This window comes from Stenella coeruleoalba, assembly GCF_951394435.1.
Source record: "Stenella coeruleoalba genome assembly, chromosome: 10".
Taxonomy (NCBI): domain Eukaryota; kingdom Metazoa; phylum Chordata; class Mammalia; order Artiodactyla; family Delphinidae; genus Stenella; species Stenella coeruleoalba.
Window position 1 is genome coordinate 39,855,800 of NC_137156.1, and position 25,919 is coordinate 39,881,718.

Here is a 25,919-nt window from a genome sequence, read left to right on the forward strand (position 1 = left end):
AGCAACAAAGACCCAACACAGCCAAAGATAAATAAAATAAAAAGAATTTTTTAAAAAATCAAATTACTAAAGAAGGATGGCAGCGTGAACTATTGATATTATCAATATAAAAGGCCTAAAGATTTCATTTTTAAAATGTAAACTAGAATAGTTGATTTTCTCATCTTTAATGTTGCGTGTTGAACCACAACATTATTTTACATTCTACTTTGAATGCATGTTTCTTTTCCACGAGTCTGGCAAATTAGTTCAAATTTAGTTTTTTTTTAATTGGAAAGTTATAAATAGTATTACTGTTCTGTTGTAGTTAAAGTGTTTAGATAGTTATCACTCTTGATAAGTTTTAGAATAAATGAAGAAGAGCTCAGGTGTATAGTGTTGGAGAAATACCTGGACCAGGAGCTGGAAGATAGGGTTCAGGCTTTGGCCCACTCTAACTAGACGTTGCCTTTCTGGCATCAGCTTCTTTCCTGTCCAGTGACGCAGGGGTAGACTCCTTAATTTCTAAGGTCCTACTAGCCCGAAAAATTCCTGATAGAATTCTAAATGTTTATGAAAGTTATAGGAATGATAGAAAATTCTCCTCAATATATTAACAAGAACTTAAAAATCTTGTCTATAACATGTATTTTAAATTTTTATTATGAAAAATTTCAAACATATACAGAAGTAGAGGGTTTTTTCCCCCTGTGATACAGTGACTCCCCAGATTTAACAAGTTATATATTTTAAAATTGGAGGTTTTCGTCAACTAAATTAAAAGGAAAAACTTCCCAGTTATAGGCAATACCACAAAACTACCACTGTAGAGTTAACTTTGGAGCAGGCTAAATTAAATCAAATCTTGCTTTTGGTAATATTTTCAATTGGAGTCATTTTTTTAACTTTTCATTTTGAAATAATTTTTGACTTCTGGAAAAATTGCAGAACTAGTACAGAGAATTTCCTTATATGCTTCACCCAGCTTCCCCTAATGTTGACATCTTACTTAACCACAGTACTTTTATCAAAATCAGGAAATTAACATTGATTCAGTGCTATTAACTATTCTACAAATCTTACTTGAATTTCACCTGTTGCCACGCTGATGTCCTTTTTCAAGTCCACCATCAAATTCAGGATCCAACATTGTAATTTAGTTGTCATGTCTCTTTGTCTCCCCCAATCTGTGACAGCTGATCAGTCTTTGTGTTTTTCATGACTTTTAACACTTTTGAAGTTAAAGTTAAATAATTGAAGGCCAATTATTGTAGAATATCCCTTAATTTGGGTTGGTTTGATGTTTTCCCCTGATTAGATTGAGGCTATGCATATTTGGAAAAATACATAAGTGATGTGCCCATCTCAGTTCATCATTATCAGGAAGTATATGACATTGATGTCTCATTACTGTTGATGTTAACTTGGGCCACTTGGTTAAGGTGGGGTCTGCCATGTTTCTCCACTGTAAAGTTACTATTTTTCTCTCTCTAGTTACTAAGTATCTCATTGGGAAGGAAATACTTGGAAACTATTCAGATAACCTCTTTTACATCACACCTTCACACACTAATTTTAGCATCCATGAATGACTTTTGTATGCAACAGTTATTACTGTGGTATTTGCCTAATGGTTATTTTTCTATGTCCACTGTTTCTTCTACATTTAATTAGAATTCTGCTGTAAGGAAGAGCTGCCTCTTCTCCCCTGTTTATTCAGTCGTTTATTTATATCAGTATTGACCCATGGATGTCATTTTATTCTGTAGGTTATTATTCATTACTATTCGTATTTATTTTGTTGCTCAGATTGTCCTAGATTTGGCCATTGGAAGCTCCTTCAACTTGGCTCTTTGGTCCTTTCAACATTGTTTCTTGAGCACTTTCTTACTTATGACACCACTAGATGCTTAGGGCTTATTTGGTAATTTTCCTGCCCCCGGTCTGGAATCAGCCATTCCTCCAAGGAGCTGATTCCTTTTACTGGAGAATGGTATTTAGAAATGAAGATCTAGGTGCTAGGTATACTCATGCTATGGAATGTTATTGCTTCTAGAACCTCTTAACAGAGCTAGAAAATACATATATCTCGACATGCATATATACACATTCTATGTGTACTTCTGTATCAGTCTGTATATATATATTAAAAACTATGAGTACATACTGACACTTTCAGTTTCAGCCCACCACAGTTTTGTTTTAGCCTCCTCTCTTTGCTTCTTTGAAATTGCTTTCTCCAACAGTGAGAAACCTGGCTCTCATTATTCACAGTGTATTTATTTATTTGCTCAATCATGGTATATACAGAAAGTAGTTTCAGAATTGCTAACCCATACCCCTGTGAAAAACAAATTTCCTGGGACTTCCCTGGTGGTCCAGTGGGTAAGACTCCATGCTCCCAGTGCAGGGGGCCTGGGTTCGACCCCTGGTCGGGGAACTAGATCCTGCATGCATGCTGCAACTAAGAGTCTGCATGCTGCAACAAAGATCCTGCATGCCGCAACTGAGACCCAGCGCAGCCTAAATAAATAAATAAATATTTTAAAAAATATTTTTTCCTAAGTAGGAAATATCTGCGTGTACTTCCTTTTGTCATTAGCCTATAGCATACATTGAAAACACTGTTTTCCAACTTAGGTTAGTTCTTTCATCCTCATTCCCTTCAGTATGGTTATGTTATTCATTTGTAATACAGTTAAGTTCATTTGTTGTATTTACCTTCCATTGGGGTTCCCCCCACACTCTGGTAGGTTTTAATTATTTGGTTTTTTTGGTGTATGAAACATTACCATGATTTTAGATGATACAAAAAGATATACTCAGAAGTGTTATTCCCCCCCTCATCCCTACTAACCTGTTCCCATTTCCTCATTATTTCCACTCTGTTCCTTCCTACCTCCTATAGGTAACAATCTCATTAGTTCCTCGTTTATTATTGTATTTTTTTGCAGAAGTGAGCAGATACATGTATTTTTATGTCCCCTTTTTGTGTGAAGGATAATATACTATGAATAGAATTTTTAATATATGTGAATAATCCTTTATATATATATTTTTTCTGTTTCTAAATGTATTAAGAAAGGGCAATGACTAATTTTTTTGTCTCTCATCTTGTTAGATTGTACTTTCCTGGGAAATTTGAGAGTAAATGGTTTATTCTTACTTTTTCTCCCAAAAGCCCTTTTTGGTTTTCTGGAACAAATCAATTTTATAAAACTTTATTGTATTGTCACTTATCAAGGTTAAGGTGTCCTGCTTTCTCTCTTTGAAACCAGTTAGCTCTGTGTGGGAGGAGGACAGAAGGTTGACTCAAAAGTGGTCTCTGTCAGAAGCCAAGATCACCTTGTTCCTTTTGAAGTCTACTCAGTCTTCACTTTACTGGTTTGCCTTTTTTTGGTACCATCACCCATATACTATTAGATTCAAAACCAAGTAGAAATCCTAGAACTAAAGCCAGTTCCACAGTGAAAGAAAAACTATAGACAGTGATCATCCATTATGATATGTCATTATAGATACACAAGAGTGACCAAGTTTCTGTCATTTCTGTGTAAAGGTACAGTGAATAGCCGGGGGAGGGGGCACACAGGCTTTGGAAGTGATAGATGTGAATTTCGAATCTTGGAATCACTACTTGATATTTTTATGACTTTAGACAAGTTACTTAATCACCTTGAGCATACAGTTTTCTCATCTGTAAAATGGGAATAATAATCTTTTACCCCCACAGATTGTTGTGACAGTTAAGGGAAGAAAGGTGCCTAATACATGGTAGACACTTAGTTTCTTTTTTCTATAAATAAATAAATTTATTTCTCTAAATAAATTTATTTCTCTAAATAAATGTTTATATCATTTATTTTGCGTCCTTTAAATAGATTTAAGGAAATAAACTTCTCTTTCTCTTATATTCTACAGCCTGTCCATCAGCAAATTATTTTGTCTCTACCAGGGTTGACCTAGAACCCATGATCAGTTTGTCTTCAGTAACAGTCTTAAAAATAATTATATATCTTCTTAGTAATGTTACCTAAATCATATTTCTCCAGGATTTTTGCTGGTTTGTTTTCTGAAGAACAAAGTTGTGGACTGAATCAAAAGGCTTTTATTGAATTGTGATCTTTTGCTTCCTTTTAATAATTTCTTTGGGGAAGAGAGAATTTACATTAGTTTGACAGAATTTATTCTTTCTCAAAGAAATTGTGATTTTTACTCCGTCAGGATCCTAATGCTTGCAAATCAATTTTTAGATTCTGTTCCAGTGTGCTTTATGTCAATTAAGATGACCATCTTGTAATTTTTATTCAGTGTTGTCCTTTTTCCATTAAAAAAAAGTCACTGTGTTCTAAGGTACTCTAATTGACATTATCATGATGACTGATACTTTAGTCATCATACTTTAGCTTCATTGCCTGTAGTGGCTACATTGTTACTTTTAAGCTTTGCTTTCTTAGAAAAGCCAATCTGACATAAGGCTCTGAATAGCTCCCAGCTCCTCTTCCCCCAACTCCCATCTCTCACATCTTCTGAGTTAACTTCCGTGCTTGGAGTAGGCACATCAAAATGCTAGCTGTGTGTGACTCTCTTGCCTCACAGTGCTTTCAGCCACATCAATGCAAAGAATGCAGACAATCGGGAGTATTTTCAAATGTGAAAATTTCAACAGAGTGATCTGCAGGGATTCAAGTTGTTGGAGTACCCTTCCCTCTGCAAATCCCACTGAAATGAGAGATGGGGAGGGGAGGGGTGGAGAATGATTTCAAAAAAAAGAGGAAGAAATCCGTATTAGTGGTGGAAAATAGGAAGACTACAAGAAGTGGATCAGAAAGTATGGAGAATTTCTGGAATACGTAAAGTAGATAAAATTGGACTGATGGAAACTAGACTCAGGAAACCCAACCCACAACAGGTGTAGAGAAGACCTCTGCAGAGGTACATACTGTTCGTCTCAACAAGCTTGGGAAGAACTCCAAGCTTAGTCAGCTGGTGCAAGGGAGCCAAGGCAGGCTATGGGGTAATCATCAGGGTTGTTATAAAACAATATGGAACAGCTGGGCTAGTAAGCCTGTAGTGTAGTGGTTCTCAACTTTGGCTGAATTTAGAATTACTTGGGCAGCTTTTAAAATTCTGATGCCCAGGTCTCAGCCCAGACCAGTTAAATAAGAATAGCAAATCTCAAAGGATGGAACTCCAGGCACAAGTATTTAAAAAACAAAAAACACCCCTGGTGATTCTAGTTTGCAGCCAAGGATTGAGAATTACTACTCGAGAATTACTACTCTAGGGCCTGGCTGTGACTTTTGCTCCCAAGCTAAAGCCAGTAAGGCCCAATTTCTAAAGTAAAGTAGGGATCTGCCTCAGAAGGCTCCGTGTGTTAGGACTTGGACTACAGAATGAGAACATAAGTATCTTTGAGCTTTTAAAACAGATTTGAAGGGGAAAAAAGTGAAAGCAGCTCTGCACAACAGTAAATAAGCAGAAGTGTTTTGCTCCTGAAGTAAAACTTTTTCCTACATCACCAGTGGAAAAAGGTGTCCCCAGCCTTCCTGTGCACATGATGCTCAGCATGTAGTAAATGCTCAATAAATATCTTTGGGATCTTCACCCAGAGATCTGCATGATCAGCCCACTCCTCTTGCGAAAAGGCCTACCATGGAAGTATATCCAATGGCTTAGAAAAACTGTGTCAGGTAACTAAAATCACTTGATCTTTCTGAATCCTTCCTTTTAAAGCATGACCAAACAATACAGAATCATCAGCAAATACCACGAAATGGAAGCACTGAGGTGGACTAAGAAGAAATAGAAGAGAACTTTCAAAATACTAATTAGTATCTTCAGAGATATTTAACAGGATATTAAATTCATGAGTCAGAAAAATCAGCTTCTCTGAAAAAGGAAAAGATAAGAAAGTATCTGGGGGGCTTCCCTGGTGGCACAGTGGTTGAGAGTCCGCCTGCCGATGCAGGAGACACGGGTTCGTGCCCCGGTCTGGGAAGATCCCACGTGCCGCGGAGCGGCTAGGCCCGTGAGCCATGGCCGCTGAGCCTGCACGTCTGGAGCCTGTGCTCCGCAACGGGAGAGGCCGCAACAGTGAGAGGCCCGCGTACCGCAAAAAAAAAAAAGAAAAAAAGAAAGTATCTGGAAATTAAGAATATGATTATCAAAATTGGAACTCTGAGGAAGGTTTGAAAAGCAAAATGGACAGTGCCAGAATCTTGAATTAGTGATACAAAAGATAGTGAAGAATATCTCAGAACACAGAGGGGGAAAAAAAAAACACCAAAGAGATGAAAAGTGAAAGAAAAATTAGAAGACTGGGATAATCAAGGATAGATGATATGTATCTAACCAAACGTGTAATGGAAGAAGGTTTCCTAGAGAAAGAAGAATTTTTTCTTAAGAATTTACCTCACACACAGTTTTTTTTGTTTTCTTTTTTTTTTTTGGCTGCATCGGGTTTTCGTTGCTGTGCCTGGGCTTTCTCTAGTTGCGGCAAGCAGGGACTACTCTTCGTTTTGGTTCGTGGGCTTCTGATTGGGGTGGCTTCTCTCGTTGCGGAGCACAGCTCTAGGCACACGGGCTTCAGTAGTTGTGGCATGCAGGCTCAGTAGTTGTGGCTGGCGGGCTGTAGAGCACAGGTTCAGTAGCTGTGGTGCATGGGCTTAGTTGCTCCATGGCACGTGGGATCTTCCCAGACCAGTGTCCTGCACGTTGGCAGGCAGATTCCTAACCACTACACCACCAGGGAAGCCCCAAGACAGAAGAATCTTAAGATTGAAAGGGCCAGTTGATGGTGGCACACAGGAGTAAGGAGTGCTTTTTCACCTAGATACATCCTGGTGAGATTTCCCTTTCCTTCCTCCCTCCCTTCCTTCCTATTGAAGTATAATAGACTTAAAATATCATTAGTTTCAGGTATACAACATAATGATTCAGTATTTTTATACATTAACAAAATGATCACCATGATAAGTCTAGTTACCATCTGTCACCTTACAAAGTTATTACAGTATTACTGACAATATTCCCTATGCTGTACATTACATCCCCTGACATTTATTTTCTAACAAAATTTGTACCTCTTTATCTCCCTCACCTATTTCACTCATCCCTCTACTCCTCTCTCATCCTCCTGTTTGTTTCTGTATCTAACTCTGTTTCTGTTTTATTTGTTCATTTGTTTTTTTAGATTTACATGTAAGTGAAATCATGGGGTATTTGTCTTTGTCTGACTTATTCCACTTAGCATAAATACCCTCTAAGTCCATCTGTGTTTTTGCAAGTGGCAAGATTTCATTCTTTTTTTATGGCTGAGTAATATTCCATTGTATATATATCTGGTGAAATTTCTTAATTCCATAACTTAAAAGAAAATTTTGAACTCTTCCAGGGAGAAATAAGCTATGTGCAAAGGAATGAGAATCAGAATGACATCAGACTTCTTATTTGTGACACTAAATACTAAAAGACAGTGCTTTGAGCATTGTCTGTAACTGAATATTTTAAACCTAAATTTCTATCCTCAGCCAAGTTATCACTTAACTATGAGAACAAAATTAACTTTGGAGTATGCAGACTTGTGCCCTTTTTGAAAAAAATACTATAGGATATTCTAAAACATCACAAAAAATAAAGCCAAGAAGTGAAGACTCAAGGCATAAGAAACATTAGTGAGCATAAAAGTAATTTCCATAACATGACAGCTGAATTTGGATCTCTGAAATGGTAGAACTATAATGTTAAAATAATAATTGTTTAACAGTATGGAGCTACGGTAATTAACAAAATGAGGTGCAAATGGGAAATGAAGAGGGGAAGCAAATGGTCTAAGAAGGTTTTCTTATTCAAGGAGATATTATGCTGATTAGTCCACAATGATAAATATGTATATGTGTGTATGTATGTGTGTGTGTATATACACATCTATGTGTGTATGTGTGTATATATATATACACACATACACACATACTGTTGAATGATTTGTTTAAAATTTAACGTTAGGTACTAGTAAGAATAGGATGTAGAACTTCCAAGGGACCGTGCATGGAGTGGGGAAGTAAAGGAACGAGGAAAGGTTGATCAATTTAGTAAAAGTAATAAAGGAAGAATAACAAGAAAACATTATGTAGGAAATCAAAAATAAGATTGTAGGAGTAAAATCAATCATGTCAGTGATTACAAAAAATATGAATGAGCTAAAGTCACCTATTAAAGGCAGAAATTCTTATAAGGTTAACACAGTGATGACAACAAAATCTAGCTATCTGTTCTTTATAAATAAAACACCAAAAACCAAAATGGTCCAAAATTGAAAATAGAGGAAAGATTTCATGTATGACCATGTTGAAATCTGATAGAGCTATGAGGGTTTTTTGGGTTTTGTTTGTTTTTCACATGCTTTTGAAGTATTTATGAATGTCCTGGCAAATTTTGTCCAGTAAGAGAGAGCAGATTCTTGAAACCATTTTATTATATATTTTCACAAAATAATGTAGTATGGTACTTGGGTCTAAAATGGATAGTGTTTATTCTTTCATATATTTTGGATTTATATAGCTCCTTCTAAAAAGGTATCTTCAAGTCTTCGGGTAGAGTAAAATCTTAGTAGAAAATAATCTTTTTGTTATTAAGAAATTAAGCCAGTGGACCATTGATTTTGGAATAGTATTAAAAAACAAAACTCCATATCAGTAAAGAATTTAAATAGCTCTTGGCGTTTATTAAAAATAGGAGTACTAACATATTCAAAAGGGAAAATTCCTATAAATGAGTGAAAATGACTACCATTTTCCTTAATGCCCTGTTTTCAGATTAATCATTAAATAAATATTTACTTTCTGGCCCTGAACTGTGTGTTGTACACACAGTTGTACACACTGTGAGGTACAAAATAAGATATTGCCTTTGCCTACTTTGAATTTTATTCATACTTTGACAGCTCTCTCTGTGGAGCGATCAAGTGGTTTCTTATACCAAGTTCTAAAACATGTTTAATCTGGTATAATTTACCACTAATTGCAGGAAAATAATCATAGCTAATATTCATTGAGTTCATCTCTGTCTATCCACACATAACACAGTATTTTCACATAGTAGCCACCCTGACATTAAATGAATGCATGCCAGATATTGGGCTAAAATCTTTAATTCAATACCTAATTTAATACTCTCAACAATTAGGAGTTAGCTGACATTATTTCCCCTGTTCTATAGATGAAGAAACTGAGCTTCAGATAATTGAAATGACCTTGCCCAAAGCCACAGTTGTTAAGTGACAGAATGGGACTGGAATCCAGTCTGGTGTAAAGAGGAGAGTGGTGAGGATTTGTATTGGTATAGAATTTATTGCTGTGTGCATGCTTCCTGTTTAGACTAAGGCATATAACCATTTGCATAAATGTTACTCTGTTCAAGTAGCCAGGTTCCACACCTGCCCTCAGCATCTGTCCCCTCAGTGCCATGAGCAATCTTCCAGTGGTATTTGTTCATCATAGTACAAAATGGTACAGAGGACAGGAGGCAGTTTGGGGGAAATTTGACCACCATGACTGAGGGGAAGAGTTTCTCTTCTAATCAGTGATTAATATGCCTCTCCTGATTTTAGAAATCCATCTCTGGATTTGCCTTTTTCAAGGGGTCATTAAGATCCCACTGTCTCTTGGATGCTTTGCTCTGTTAGGCAGGAGATGCAGGCAGAGAGAAACTCCCTTGGCATGAATTAGGCAGCAGAGAAAACCCTTGCCGAGTGGGAGTAACCTGTCACAACCTGGTTTTCTCTGGCTAAATGACCAGTCTTGTCTAGTCGTAATGCCATTACAACATTCCCATTCAGATCCCCATGACCCAGTAATTGTTTTGGGAATGAGTGCAAAGCTATCAGACACCAACTACTATAATTAGAAAAGGGAAAAACAGACACTTACCAGAGCTAACGTCTTTAGGCTGGAGCGTTTACAGCACTTTTTTGGGGGGGTTATGGAGCCTCTTTCTCAGTTTTGCTTCCTAAAATACAAACTATACAGTTTTCGGGTTCTTGCATTCCAGTTTTTTTCCTTACTGCAGTGCACTCTTTCCTTTTCCCCCCTATTTTAATCGGAGTACAAATTGCTGTCAGCACATCGAGTTCATGTGCCAGCCACTTTCAGAACAGGGTGTTCTGTGCTCTTCAAAACAAAATTGCTCTAGGGCAGTAAGAGAACAATAAGTCAGAGCTCCAGTTTAAGTGATGTTTTGCAGCAGACTGGGCTCACTTGATGTGGTTACACTCGGATTGCGCAGCAAGGCTTGGTAATTTGGTTCGGTTTGACTTCGTGGGGTTTGGAGGACCTCCCCCCTTTAAGTTACGTAGACTTTAAGTCAAGAGAAAATGTTGTCCCTTTTTAACTTGTGTATTTCTTTCTCTTCCGAAAAAAACCCTAAGTAGAAGCATCCTGTATGTACTTTTATTCTCTTTGGGCACGTCATAGATCATTTACTTCCCGTAAATCATGCTGGTTGGAATTAGCAACAGACCTCCTGAGCCCTAGAGGCCAAGCTCCCAGTGAGTCATGATGGTTATTATTAAATATTTATTAAATGAGTTTTTGCACTAAGCGATACAAGGTCAAAAGCAACCACAGGTCTTCCACAGCCAGAGCTGCCATGGTTTTCTTTGGTAACAATTATCGAGACAATTAAAAAAAAAATTGGATCTATAGGAGCCAGGCATGTCTGCATCTGTCACCATGATGGAGGTCCCTGCTGCGGCAGTCGGCTCCAAGGTGGGGAGGAGTTCTTGTCAGCTGTCATAGAACTTGTCATACCAGTGTTCCAATTTTAGAAACCAGTTAATCTAGTGAGAGTGTTTGCTACTTGTAGATGTAAAGAATCAATGGACTATACTCCCTGAGGCTGTGATACCTCCTCTTGCTCTGACATTCCAGATAATGTCAGCATTAAAAGGTTTTATATATACATGTAAAGACTGCTGCGTGTGTGCACGCACGCATGCGTATCAGTTTATCAATTTAAGAGTCTATGGTACTGTAGGTAGTGCTTATTCAGGTTCAACTTCAAAGAGATTTAATAGAAAAAAAAGATTGGTCCATATATAAGGTAGTAAGTACTTATAAAAGTTATTGCAAATGTTTCCCTATTAGGTGGCCAAAAACATTGGTTCTACCATATATTGTTTCTCTTAGAGAGACCGGCTGCAGTGAACATTTTTTTTTTTGCTTTCTTAATTATGCCTTCATTATACTTTGACTTGAACTTTTTTTTTTTGCTTGCTTGCTTGACTTATCTTTCCCAACATGTTTATTAGTAGCCAGTCTTTTCTTTCCCTAATATGAAGGGTTATCACATGTAAAGAGAACTTCTGAAATTATTTATATAATTTTAATATCAAGTATATGCATCAAGCTGAAAAACCAGCCTAGGAAACTGACACACAGGCAGGAATCCTTCACAGAGTCTCTGGATTTCCTGTTTTGAAAACACATTCAAACTTGATCAACCAAAAACCACAACGAATGTACTGATAGTTTCCTCCCCCACTAAATGTACTCTCCATCAGGGAGGAAACACTTCTAACAATAAACCTCACTCAAAAAGATCTGTCAACTAAGTTGTGAGCTACTAGGATAATAAATCTCAATGCTTGAGATATTCTATAATATGTGGGCCGAAACTCACTTTGCTCAGCAAATCTTTTCTCATGAAAAGTGTCATCACATTAGTCTAAATTAAATTTCTTGGGCAGATTTAAAGATATTTAAGAACACAAATTTTCAAACTCTCAAATTCTTTAGAGACACCAGCTTTTACTCCAGTAAAAAATATCTTAAGCCTAGGATTCCTTGCAGAACCTCTCTAGTGTGTATGTATTTGAAAATAATAAAGTTGAATTTATTTTGAAACTATTTCCAATTCAAAAGAACTTTCACTGTGCTGCAAGCTAAGCTGTATTTTATCTAGAACATTCCAAAAGTGAGTTAATAGAAAGTCATGTGCATTTATGAGTATGGGACATAGAACAAAATTTCTGTATGCCAGCTCCACCCTGAGAGCCAGTCTAGCTCTTGCCCCTGTTTAGAAGGTCTGACTCGAGAGTCAGGCCTTCTCTAGTTTGGCCCAAGCGTCTTCGACTCCACCCTATGTCTGCAACGGGAACAAATCGGGATGGTATTAATCCTAGTGACTTAGAAAACGGTAGAGAACTTCAAAGCATAAATGTCCATGTGACATTTCTGCCCCTAGTGTCTATGCCACTGCTGTTTACTCTTCAGGGTTTCTCTCATTTCCTAGGCCTGGGCTAAAGGTAACCTGATGAAATGATTAACTACAGGAATTAGCTTTGAAGCTGGTTTCTGGTCTACATTGAGAGTTATATTACTGGGCCATAGAATCGTAGAATTTTAGAGCTTCAAAGGACCTTTGAGATCAAGTAGTTCAAAAGTAGAGTAAGTTGGAATTGAATTTGGAAAATAATTGTCTCCTGGAACGAATGTAACAGAACAAGTGATTTTTATCTCTAAAGCAAGTTATTGATCTAAAATAGATCAACCAGTCTCAGAAAAGAAGCATTTTAGGAATTCCTTACATTTGAATCAAGGCCATTATATTACAGAAGTAGGAATAAAAAATTTTCTTATGAAAGACAAATTATTACATTGCTTGTCGACTGTTGTGCTGTCATACAAGCCATCCATTTTTCTGACTGAATGAAAGACCTAAGTGGAAAGGAATGAATATCCGTAATATTAAACATAGTTGGAAAGTTTCAAAGAATTTATCCCAGAAGAAAAAGTCTAACTAACCAAGAGAAAAATATATATCTGTATGTGTTTTCCTATTTTATATGAACATAAAAGCCCCTTATCTAATGTGAAATTACCCTGGGAATGAGCTGAGTTTGAGTGCAATGAGGAAGTAGACCCTGAGAAATTGACCTCTTCACTTAACATTTCAGACGAGGGGGTTGAGTAATTTGATTTGTCGAGTTATAGGAGACTATTGATTCCTTCACATTTTACATTTTTTACTGCACTAAGGGATTACAGATATGTTAGTTATTGATGATATTGCCTTTGGCCTTTTCATTTTTATTCAGACGTATTTGTGAATGAGATTAAAACTCTTAAAGAAAAAAAAAAAGAGCTTCTATATTCAGTTAACCCTTTAATATCACTGGGGAAATAGCCATTCGGTTGTTTTTCAACCCAAGCATCCGAAGCCAAGATGCAGTTATAAATGTTTAAGCCTTTGTATACTTGATATTAAGTTTGTGGCATTTTGATAATTACCTATTAAATAATCTAGTATTTCTTGTCTTGTGTTATAGGTGAGGAAACCTCTGTCATATAGTAGGTTTAAGTTAAACCTGTGTTTCCACTTTATTATCCTCTAAGCTATCTTACTGATGTAGTTATCAGTAATTATAAGTTTAAACTTAAAACAGAAAGAAATATGATTGCTCTTAAATTTCCAGGCTGGGTAGACTAAGCTTCAACAAGACATACCACGTATGTCTCTAGATGAAATGAGGAAGGGGAACTACTCATTTATCAGGTCCCTGAATTAGTCACAAAGAGCAGCTCTGTTGACTGTCCTTCTCCTCTCCCTCAGTCCACCTGGAAGGCCGCTGTGGTGGAAGGATGTTTGATTGCAGAGATGTGGGGTTCATAGTTGGCGAAGGAGAAGACCACGACATTCCAATCGGAATTGACAAAGCCCTGGAGAAAATGCAGCGAGAGGAACAATGTATTTTGTATCTTGGACCACGGTAAGCAGCATACCAGTTCAGTACACAGTGAAGTTATCTAAAGAACAGGGATACACTTGCTTTTTCAATCAACCTTTTGCTATTTTCAGTGAAGTTAAGGCCAACAGTGGAAACAATTAATTAAATCAGGCTACAGTTAGTCACAGAGTGAGTTAATGGGCCTTATAATATTACAGACATTTGTAAGCCTATTCACTTGATTCATGTGTGTTCAGGGTAGGACTGACAGGCAAGTTTTGCTTTTCTGTTTGTTTTGCCTGCCATATTGCCAAGACAGGAAGCTGTTGGCCCTTCTCACGTGATTCTCTTGCCCCTTCTCTCCTTTTCTCTAAATTAGGCAGGAGGCAGTAAAACGTGGGGGTTAGAAGTTGAAGAAGCATTTGGATGATTTATTACCACTTGAATTTGTGCCACCTGTTCTTATACAGACTCCCTGAAAAAAGAGTGTTCTTCCTGGATCTAAAGGCAGCGGAGATGACTCATTTTTGCCTAAATTTTTCCCATCATAAGGATATCCATTAGCACTACCAAGCTTAGAACTATCAGACACTAACTGTCTCTCTGGTGAAAACATGTTTGGTATTATTTTTAGATCTAAAATTATACCATGAATCCAACCCTTCTATCTTGAGAAATGGACCCTTGAGAGAAACCAGGGTGTTTTGATTCTGTTTGTGTGAAAGTGCATCTGCTTATCTCATGTCTCATCCCTCTCTGGATCCTTGGATTTCAGTCAGTCGGATTTTGAGTTGTTGAGAATCTTGATGACCTGCACTTACCAATAGGTAATATTGTGCCTTTTGTACAGTTGGTTGCCTTTGTGTAGCCTCGGTCATAATCCAGTGGCATATTTACCTTTGCCCTAACACTTGAGCCATAATCGTATTTCTTAAGTGATGGTTTAGTCATGCCACTACCCACTTGAAAATCCTTGCAAAATGCTCTACACCTCGAACCCTTTAGAGCTTTCACTGAGGCACCTTTTATTTAATACCTTCTTTTTCTCGGTCTTATTCCTTTTTCAACTAGTATATTCCCACCTTAGTGTGTTTTATTTACATTTACTATGTATTTGTAGTTCACTTAGGTGAATCTGTTTCTATAAGGAACTTTTTAATTCAGGTGGTGCATAGAGAGGCTATCTCTTCCATATCCAAGTAATATCTAACTATTTTTAATCCAGCATTCCAAAGTTACAGTAGTTCTAAACTCATGTAAACAGAGTGGTATTTATGTCCATGTGTTTTCAGATCTAAGTTCCTTGAAGATGAGTTCTCTATACATTGTGAGCATATAATATGAATTGGTTCATTACATTTTAACCTAGCTGACAAGCCAGTTGTGGGAACAGATGTCTCAAGTTTAATGGCAAAGGGAAACAGGAATTATCCTTATATTTATTAATGCACATAGTTCCTTGCAAGTTTAAATTGTTGTATGATTAGTGATTAAAAAACAAAACAAAACATGCAGCTTACCAGCTGTGTACTCGACTCTCCTAAGCCTTAGTTTCCCTTTATGTAAAATGGGGATAATGGTATCCACCATACAAAGTTGTGGAGGACTGAATGAGATAATGCATGTAAAGAGTGTAGCAAAGTGCCTGACACAGCCAAACCCTTAGTATGTTAGCTATTATTGCTGTTGTGATGATTATCTCTCTCTTCCATTTTACTCTCAGACCATAAGGAAAGGGAAACCCCGTTTTAACATATGGTAGATTTTTCAGGCATAAAAGTTGTCAACAAGTTTTCATAAATTACTAGATATAAAAGTTTTTTCATATGTTTTATGGAAATAATTTAGCATAGTTAGAAAGGAACATGTTCTTTTCTCTTCAAGATGTTGCTTAGTATGTTGAGGAGTCATTTAAAGTGCAGAGTCTACACCAGGAGACTGTCCACGCGGGTGCTGCGTAAGATTATCCGTGTATCTAGAGAATCCCTGCCCACTGGGCATGCAGTGAGCGTGTGCAGTGAATTTGCTTGTCTTACCCGAGTCCCACTTATAGATATATTGCATCTGAGTGTGGCTATAAATATGGCTGTTGCAAATATGTGTTCTGTGTTACTCTTAGTGTCATCTGTATTTCATGCTCCAAAAACCCTAGGGCATATACCTTCCCTTTCATTCTGATAGACTCCTTGGCAGGATGTTTTCATAGTAAGGAATTCATAAAACACTTCCAGAGAAGCCATTTTCTCTCTTCTCATCAGGACAGTGTCTTTAATATTGTTTTAAATACGGTGACTGATTAAGCTCTTTTGTTTCAGGTAAAGTGTGGCTAGTTTTAGTTTTTTTCTTTTTTCTTCCTTATCTTCTGTCCTGCACCAACCCCAAACAAAAACATAGGCTGCCGAGAGCCAGAGTACCTCAGTTATGCGGCAGTGTGGGTCAAAAACTAAACAACTTTCTGGGACACACAGAGTCTGAATTTAAATCCTGGCTCTACCACTGCCTCTTTGTGTGATTCTCAGGAAGCACTTCTCTCTGAGCCTCAGTTTCTTCATCTGTAAAAAGGAAGCAGTTGGTAAGAGCAGTTGCATACAAGGTGCAAGTGCTTCTTGTACGCACATAAAGGCTGAATGGTCATTAGCAGTCATTATTTGTACCTCTGCTCTCTGCAGGCACCTGTCAGTTTAAGAACATTGATACTGGATTCCTTCTGTTACTGTAATCCAGCTTGTCTTTTGGTTAAGCCTAGAATTCCTCTTGTGGTGTTCTGTCTTTCAGTCAGATGAATTTGTGTGCCCTGGGTCCTTCCTCGCCCAGCCTAATCCAGCGTAAATCAGACAACTTTCTGTAAAATAGGAAGTCAGGTTAAATGCTCCCAAAACAGTTCGGTATGAGCTTACGCCTCCCCAGGATTATGTTTTCCACATGTGTCTTCACAGAGTTTCTTCATTTGAACCCAGGAAAGACTGTAGAAGTCATATCCTTCCTTAGTCTTCTTTAATCACGTTGATGATAACCAGAACAATTTGGTGCCTGCCCTCGACCCAAACCCTCGCCCTCCTCGCCCCCCAGCCACGGAACTCCTATTTTTAAGCGTTGTAAGGCAGCTGTTCGCATCCTCGGCGCTATTGACATTTGGGGCCGGATATTTCTTGGCTGGGGGAGCTGTCCTGTGCATTGTAAGATGTTTGGTAGTGTCCCTGACCTCTACCCACTAGAAGTCAGAAGCCTCCTAGCTGTGACAAACCCCAAATCTCTAGACATTGCTAGATGTCCCTGATAGGGATGGGGGATTAACCCCTTTTGAGAGCCACTGGTCTAAGGCAAGAGCATCTGTTGGGTTTGTACCTGTTTAGCACAGGGCTCCAAATAGAACATGCTGTCAGTAAACACATGCTCAGTGAGGACTCACTTGCCTACCTGATTCCCATCAGTTAAGGAATGTTCTTTTATTTACCACATGGCAGAAACAAAATAGGAGATATATCAGTCTAAGAGCTCAAAGTAGAAAACTAGTCACAACTTCCTACAGTTGGCCACTGGTAATTATGTCCTCTTTTATTTCTTTGCTGAAGATACCCTTTGCCCTGATATTAAAACTACCACACCCCATTCCTACCAGCTCTCACTCCATCTCTATGCCTCTCTCTGCCTCCAGCTTCCATTTTCTTGTGTAACAGGGGAGGTAAATGAGTAAGCATTTTTCTTCCTGAAAAATTCAGGCAGGGAGTAAAGAAGTGGTACAAATAGCAAGAGGTGAGTGTTCCCACTCCAGTCCTTTTGCCCCAGAGAAAACTGAAGGTATTAATACATCAACTTGGTTTTGGCCTGGTTTCAAACCATAGCCTGAGAGTTTGCATTTACTAAGATTTTTGCAGTGCCATTCCATATACTAAAGAGTAGTTTGCTTGAAACAGATGGAGCAGAGTATATTCCAGTGAACGTTTTCCTAATACGCTGGGCATTGTTCTACATGCTGGGAAACCACTGAACCAGACAGACAAAGCTCCATCAGAATTTCCATTCTAGTAGATGTGTGCTCCTTCAAATGCCTTGGATGTGTTAAAATTTTAAATGATCCCCAAAAACAAATTTATATATCCCCGTAATTTTATTCAGTAAGTTTTGGCTAAAAAGTGTAGTGTTTTACAGTGTTATAGCCAGAGAGCTATGAGAATACAGTACAGAGTATTTCTCTTGATGAGGTATTAGACTTTGCTGGGGCTGTTCTTTTTGATTATACATTTGTTTTCTAGTATGCTTTCTGCAAGTCTTGAAGAAATACTATGAGGACGTATATCCTTCCTGATGTGTGCACCTTCCCCCCACTTACCTGAATGGAAGTGGTACTTTTGGAAGGGGACAGCACTTTAAAGTTAAAAGCTTATTAAAACATACCTCTCCCAAATCAGCACTGTAATGATTATAGTGCCTGTCTTCTCTGGGTCCTGATAGAGCTTCAGGGAAAGCCCTTATAGTCAAATAATGGCTGTTTTATAGAAAGAACTAGATATAAAATCAAGCAGAAAAAGAGACAGTGACATTTAAAATCACACTAAGCAAGCTGTCCCAAGGAGTACAGGTGTTGCATTACATATGAATATGAAGAAGAAAACTAAATGCAGCCTGGTTTCTTAAAAAAACCACAGCAGTGATACTTGGCACTATATCTTCTGATCAACATCTGGTTTGTCTTCAGGGCCTTTGATGTGCGTAGTTTGCAAATGATAGCTCTATGCTGATGTGATGCCTCAAAATACTGAAGGGGGTGCCTGGAAATACACCAATTCTTTAAAGTTTTATTTTTTTACTCTCCATTTCAGATATGGTTTTGGAGAGGCAGGGAAGCCTGAATTTGGCATTGAACCTAATGCTGAGCTTATATATGAAGTTACACTTAAGAGCTTCGAAAAGGTGAGAAAATACCAACTTCTCTGAAATCATGACAGATTTCTTCTCCATCCACTTCTTGTAAATTAGTGTCTTATATTACCAGGTGGTATAGATGGATGGTATTTGTTTGTATATTGTGCTTTTCATGACCAAGTTTGTCTCCTGTCTCTGACGCTGCTACTAGAGCACAGGACAACTGATACAGCACAGCTGATACACAACCAAGGAGCTCAGTGTTCTTATTTTGTTCCTATGTGTCAGCCTTTTTTTTTTTTTATTAACTTTTTTGGGTAGAAGCCAAGACTTGTTCCCTTATTTGTTCCTAGACTTGTTCTTTTTGTACTTTTTTTCCTGGGTTGAAGACAAAAAGGTTCATGTTCTTGCCAAGCATCTCCTTGGGGGAGTGGGGTGCAGTTTTCCAGGGCTGGACGGATCATACCCTTCACAGGACTCGTGAAGAGGCCTTCACTGTGGCTCCAAGTTATCCAAAATGCAAGGGCTTCATGGGCCACCAGGCTCGGTGGCAAGGAACAAACCTGCTAACCCTAGACTTTTTCTTTTTGTACCTGTCCAAGTAGAAAAAAAGAGAGCATTTGCCTCAGGTTCCAGAAATGGCACGCCTCCTTGAGTGTATTTCCATCTCAAACCCGCCTCTGGAGGCTCCCAGCAGCAGCTTCCTTGGACAAACGCAGAGCATGTGCCTGAGCTAGGTACGCTGTCCCATCCAGCTACGTCCTCTGCACCACCAGAGCCCAGCCCTTCCCCCTGAGCCTCAGGAACTGCATCTTGTAGACCTTTTTCATCCCCACAGTGCTACCTCCATGTTCCATACTTCAAGCTTTGGACTGGAAATGTGACTGTTTTTATGTTATTAGACTCAGAAAGGAAATCATTGTCCTGTAGGCCTCTAACTTTGGGATCCTCCCCAAACAGTGATGTTCATCATAACACATTCCCCAAAACAAACATATGCTCTTGTCACAACCATTGCTTGTTGTCAGGTAACGTCTTCTGAAGTCCTGCTAGCTCAGTACTGATCCTCCAAAGCTGTCTTCATAGCACAAAGTGGTTTTTATTTTTAAAGAAGGAGAAAATAATTTTTAGCAATAAAGTAACCCCCACCCCTTCCCATCACAGCCCAGTGGACCTTGTACACTCAGGAGCCTCCTCACTGTAGTACGCCACAGCGAGCCTGTGCTCAGTCACGGCTGCAAGGGCATAGGCCAGGCTGCACTGCTAGGTGTATTTGAAACCACGTGATCAATCCAAGAAGAAGATACAAGAATTGCAAATATATATGCATCCAGCATAGGAGCACCTCAATATATAAGGCAGATGTTAACAGACATAAAAGGAGAAATTGACAGTAACACAATAATAGTGGGGGATTTTAACACCCCACTTAGATCAATGGACTGATCGTCCAGACAGAAAATCAGTAAGGCAACACATGCCTTAAATGACACTGTAGACCAGATGGACTTAATTGATACTTATAGAGCAATCCATCCAAAAGCAGCAGAATACACATTCTTTTCAAAAGTGCACATGGAACATTCTCCAGGATAGATCACATGCTGGGTCACAAAGCAAGCCTCAGTAAATTTAAGGAAATTGAAATCATATCGAGCATCTTTTCTGACCACAGTGCTATGAGATTATATTTGAAACCATGTGACAGTGTGTGGCAGTGATGGAGGCAACATGAATTCATTTTCTGTTTTGTAATACTAAGAATAGATTTATAATCAATAAAGACTGAACCTAATATAAAAAATGCAGAGTGCTTGTTATTAGATTTTTAAATAATAAAGTTAAATTATTAAGAATCAACATAGGGTTGCCAGGAAGACTAGTAACTCTCATTATTCACTTTAAAAAGGAGGGGATATATATACCACTGTCTTTTGAATAGAGAATTTCATATTTACCCACTTAAGCTTCATAATTCTTATGCAGTAAATAGCACTGACACAGCCATTGTCATCTTCCCTAAAGGACTGCAGATTGTTCTGTTGACTCTTTATGATCCAGCTGTTCATAATGAAAGTGCAGTTGTCCCTGGATTCGTATCTATAATGGGGGAGGAGTAATGATACACACAGTATAAATTAGCAGGTGATCATGAAAGCATTTGTTTACATCTTGGCATCACCTCTATCCTCCCACTTATGTTTTCCTTGAAATTCCCCAAGTACGCATCTGCAAGTTGCTACAGTTTGGAGGCTTTAGTATGTCTGGTTGTTTCAGAGTAGAGAGACAACTACATGACCTGGAATTTTTAAAGTGTGTATGAATATACAACTGTGACTTGACTACAATAGTGTTACCATTTTAGAGTTGAAAAACTGAGGCTTGAGAGAAACTTGCCTAAATTATAATAGCAGTTTAGCGGCAGAGTTTGCAGGAGGGAGATAGGGGCCCCAGCTTCCATCGTGTGGCCTCACCTCGTAATTCTAAAGGCACATTCTTTAACGATGCTCAACAGTTCATCTTCCTTACGGTATTATTGCCTGCACCTCCCTCTTGAGCAGCATGGATCAAGCTACAGCTTTGTCCTCATGGAAAGTGAGTTCTAGCCTAGCAGTGCATTGGCAAGGGCACACAGTTTTAAAAGCCAGTGTGTTTCGGGGTGTGGGTATCCTCTAGGAGTAGCTATTGTTTCTTCTTATGGACATCAGCTGATGCTTTTTCCTTCTCTGTTCATCTAACCATTGTCACACATTTACACAACAGGCCAAAGAATCCTGGGAGATGGATACCAAAGAAAAATTGGAGCAGGCTGCCATTGTCAAAGAGAAGGGAACTGTGTACTTCAAGGTATGTGGGTCTTTGTACAATCCTTCCCATCTCAAAGAATTTATTCAAGTATCAATTAATTGTGCTGATATTCCCTATTCTGAATTCTATACCCTTCTGGATAAGAATAAGCCTGAATTTTTACAAGTCTGTCATTTTCAGTATAAGAAACGGTGAGACAGAATGAATTATGTGACAAAAAGAATACAAAAGCCTCTTGTACACATTCTACTCTAGATTGTAAGCCTCCGCAAAGTCAGACCAGGTCCGGCTTGCCCACCCACTGTGTATCACTCAAGACCTAAAGTATCTTGCTTGGTACATAGTGGTCACTCAACAAGTATTTGTGGGACGAAACAAAGAATGAATAGAATAATTGTTAGCAAGTAGTAGAATTCAAAGGGCTAAGTTTCATATCATTTTCCTTTCCACTGTCTTGGGGAAGTCACTTAGGTACATGATAAAAGGAAAGATTATGCACAGATTTCAAAAGGAACTGGCAGGAGGAGAGTATAAATTTCTTCTAATGGCCAAGATGATCCCTGCCACACTTGCTTTTGTGAGAAAAAAGCAGAAATTCCTGAATGATAGTTGTCATTTATTGATTCTTGAAAACACTTTCTTATAATCTAGGAATGTGTTGTTTCCTCACTTAGATTTTAAACCCGATACAGTAAAAAAAGAAACAGCGCTTTGTTCAGTTCTAATCAGAATGTACTATCCATTGCTTCCCCATTGCCAGATATTATACCTTCTCCACATCAAGCAGAAAGGGCTTAGCGCAGAAGAGAATGAGAGAAAGAATGGGAGTTTTGTCAAGGTTTCTTTTTTTTCCTTGCTGCTGTGATCCAGGAGCAAAAAAAAAAAAAAAAATTAGATGATGTTTTCAACAGTCTATCAAGCAATGATACATCAGTGTACTTCAACAAGTCTTCATGGAGAACCTGCTGTAAGACATGTCCTTGCGTTGACAGCCTTGTCTGGAGGGAGGGGAGGCAATATTAACCCACATGAAACAACTAGAGAATTATGTAAGACTGTATAACCAACATAGACTCACGCAGCCAGAGGGCAACAGGTATGGTTATTATTTTCTAAACTTTGAGAGGAGCCCCATTATTGAGTCATGAAATCAGTTTAGTGGAAGTGTATTGCCTTATGTAGTAAGGATACACTTTGTTTCACAAAACTTTGTTCAGTTGTGTGTGAGTGGGTACTAGGTCATAATTTAAAACATTTCTTACTGTGGGTGTAGATAATATATAATTATTTCTATTTATTTATAACTATTACATTAAAATAATGTATGGATCACCAGAAAGCATTACGATATGGCAGAATGACCTCTGAATTGGGAAAACTGGGCTTTATGGCTCCAAATGATTTAAAGTCATTTAAGGTCCAAAGAGATTAATTTTTCATGTGAAAAGTGAGGGAGTTAAATTAGAAGACTCCTAAGTTTCCTTCCAGCCCTAAAATTCGGTGCGTTTCTGAACTCTCAAGAACAACTTTGATTTTTTTTAATTCTAATTGAGGTATTGGATACCTCTGTAACTATGAATAGGTAGATTCCAGATGAGTTATTTGTAGACCCAAATACCTAATACACTAGAACAAAAAGAAAATTTTCTGTAAAATTACTTAAGACCAAAGGTCCTGAACTATGTTTTCCTATCTACTTGGAGTCCATAAAAGTCTAAGTGTATTTTTTATATTTCCCAAAACCTCTGAAAAGAATATTAACATTTGGTAGAGGGGTTGCAACTTTTGGCATTTGACTAGAATTAACTCGATGTAATAAAACAGCTTGGCTATTCAGAAGCTCTGATTGGTTGCTGATGACTTAAATAATGTTGTAAAGCCACGTGTCATATAGCTGTGTCCTGAATATATAAAGAGATGGCCAGAATTTACGATCAGCAACAGAAAGCAGTGTTAAATTGTCTGTACAGTTACTAAACTTTGTTGCTTCTTAGCATCATAACTGCAACAGTGATTTGTGTATTTCATAATACTATGAACCCTCTTAAAATTACTGATCTTTGGATAAAATCTGGATCAGCAGTCACACATATGGAACATATTATTTTTAACATGCAATTTGATAGACAAAATCTTTCAAAACATTAGTTTATTGGGGGAAAATTAATGAAAGGTTCAAAACCACTGACCTAAGACCTTTCCCCCAGAATGTCTCTGAACATTTTGTACTACTCAGAACTTCCCTGGAGGCACCTTCATAATTAGAGGTAAAAGATCCCGGCAGTGATCCTAGTTTTACCTGTAAGACTTCAGAAATGGTTGGTAGGTGGGTTCCTGCACACATTCCCTTTTCAAATGTCAGGGCAGGTTTCAATCTGCTGTGCTGCCTTCCCGGCCCATAGAGTTTCCAGGGTGTTTGACTTGGTGCCTTGTGCACAGCGCAGAGCCCGGGTGTGTGGGCCAGAGCAGAGGTGGGGTACATTGCATGCCACCCGCACGTTGGAGCTCCATTTTCATTGACCTCTTGGTTTGGTTTACACGTAAGTGGGTAAGTCTCTCCCCGTAGTAGGGTAGAATTGTAATAAGCTCCCATTGTAAATGGGAGTGATTTTGGCGTTTAGAGTGTAAACTCCTATCAACCTCTGAACGCTGAAGAGAAGAAAGGTAGGAGAGGACTCTCTTCATTTGGCTCTGAAAATAATTATTAAGCACGTTTAACAATGTGATGTTACGCCAGGCATTGTGCAAGTCAGTTAAACAGACATGATTTTTGCCCTCATAGCTGACAGCATTCTGCGGGACAAGAACATTAACTATCACACGTGTTTCTCTTTTCTGACTTGGAGGCAGAGTGGTAAGGCTGAGGACACTTTCTAACCAAGAGGTTCTTGCGCCCCCTTGTGCTCCTTGGGGAAAAAAGCATTTCTAAAGCAAGCTAGTTAAGGATCGTCCTTCAACCATGGAACCCTTTGCAGACAAACCAGGCTTTGCTATGTTTTGACCACCATTACTGAACCAGGAAACCAGTGCTATGATTTAGAAAAAAGTCGTCTATGACTCCAGGATTTTAGGTTAAAAAAACTAAAAACCTGCCCCTCTTTCTTGTTCCTTCACTCTTTTAGAGCAGGATTTCTCAACCTCAGCACAGTCGACGTTTGGGGCTGTATAAATTCTGTTTGGCAGGAGGCTGTTCTGTGCGTTCAGCAGCATCCCTGGCCCCTACCCACTAGATGCCGGTGGTACACACATATTCTCCAGCTGTGACAACAAAAAACGTCTCTAAACGTTGCCAGATGTCCCCTGGGGGCAGAATCACCCTAGTTGAGAACTCCTGTTTTAGTACATCAGAAGCAGAAATAACACAGAGGTCTTTGTTCATTAGAAGTTGAGATATAAGTAGAATTATATATACTATATAAGAAAAGGCTATCAAAAAATTAGAGTGCTCTATAAAGGTAAGGAACATTTATGTATTATGAAGTCTAATACTTTGGGGTTTTTTTTTTTTAGAAACCATAGCCTCTACCATTCTGATAGTCAGAACCTACTGAAGTGATAGAGTCTGGATCTTTGTCCTCCCTGACTCTTCTTTTCTTTCTCTATGACAATATATTAGTCAGAAAGGTAATTGGAACACTAAAGATGGAGGAGGAGAGAGAGGAAGAAGAAACTAGGTGTAACAGGGAAAATGCCTTACCTAATCTAAATGAAGTGACACCTTTTATTTTCACCTACGCCTCCATTTTGCTCCCAGTGATTGAAAAACTTTTGATTCCATAGTTATATTCCTTTGACCTTAATGTTTACTTAGCACACCTTCATTAAAGGCCTCCTTATGTTAAACCCTGGATATTCCAAAAGGGATAGGACATGCTTCCTGTCCCAAAGAGCTCACAGTCCAGCAAGAGAAAAGACAATGACAGAAAATGCCCAACCCTGAAACTGGTGAGGACTTTAATCTTGAGTAGTGGGCCTAAGGCTAGGACAAGCTATAAGTACAGACAACCCCCGACTTACAGTGGTGTGAAAGCAATACACATTCAGTAGAAACCACACTTTGAATTTGGGGTTTGACTTTTCCTGGGCTGGCGATATAATCAGCAGCAGTGAGCACAGCTCCCGGCCCTGCAACCACGGAGGCAAATAACCGATACAGCCATTCTGGACCCACACAACCATTCTGTTTCTCACTTTCAGGACAGTATTCAGTAAATTACGTGAGATATTCAACACTTTATTATAAAACAGGCTTTGTGTTAGATGATTTTGCCTAACTGTAGGCTAATGCCAGCGTTCTGATCACACTTAAGGTAGGCCAGACTAAGTTATACTGTTTAGTAGGTGAGGGGTAGTAAATGCATTTCAGCTCCCCCGGGGTGTGTTGGGAGGTAACCCCGTTGTAAGCTGAGGAAGATCTGTACTTTCAGACCCAGCTCCTCTCCTTGGAACTGGTCTACCCCATCCTTATCACCAAAAATCGACATCGGGGCTTCCTTTCTACAGATGCAGCTCATTTTTATGCCAACCACCTGAATTCCTTTAT

At 38.5% G+C, this 25,919-nt stretch overlaps 1 protein-coding gene and 1 long non-coding RNA gene across 14 annotated transcripts in view; one reads left to right on the top strand and one right to left on the bottom strand.

The window, feature by feature from the left end:
* FKBP5 (FKBP prolyl isomerase 5) overlaps nt 1-25,919 on the top strand; it is a 102,307-nt gene that overhangs the window by 65,691 nt on the left and 10,697 nt on the right. For all 13 annotated transcript variants that reach the window (XM_079934469.1, XM_079934468.1, XM_079934467.1 and 10 more), the window contains 3 exons: nt 13,591-13,747; nt 18,526-18,616; nt 21,332-21,415. In XM_079934469.1, the coding sequence (XP_079790595.1) occupies nt 13,591-13,747; nt 18,526-18,616; nt 21,332-21,415 (332 nt within the window). The remainder of the gene's footprint in view (nt 1-13,590; nt 13,748-18,525; nt 18,617-21,331; nt 21,416-25,919) is intronic.
* LOC307193043 overlaps nt 18,623-25,919 on the bottom strand; it is a 100,943-nt gene continuing 93,646 nt past the window's right edge. Inside the window, exon 5 of the long non-coding RNA XR_013830212.1 lies at nt 18,623-20,668. This is a non-coding gene — a long non-coding RNA (uncharacterized lncRNA). The remainder of the gene's footprint in view (nt 20,669-25,919) is intronic.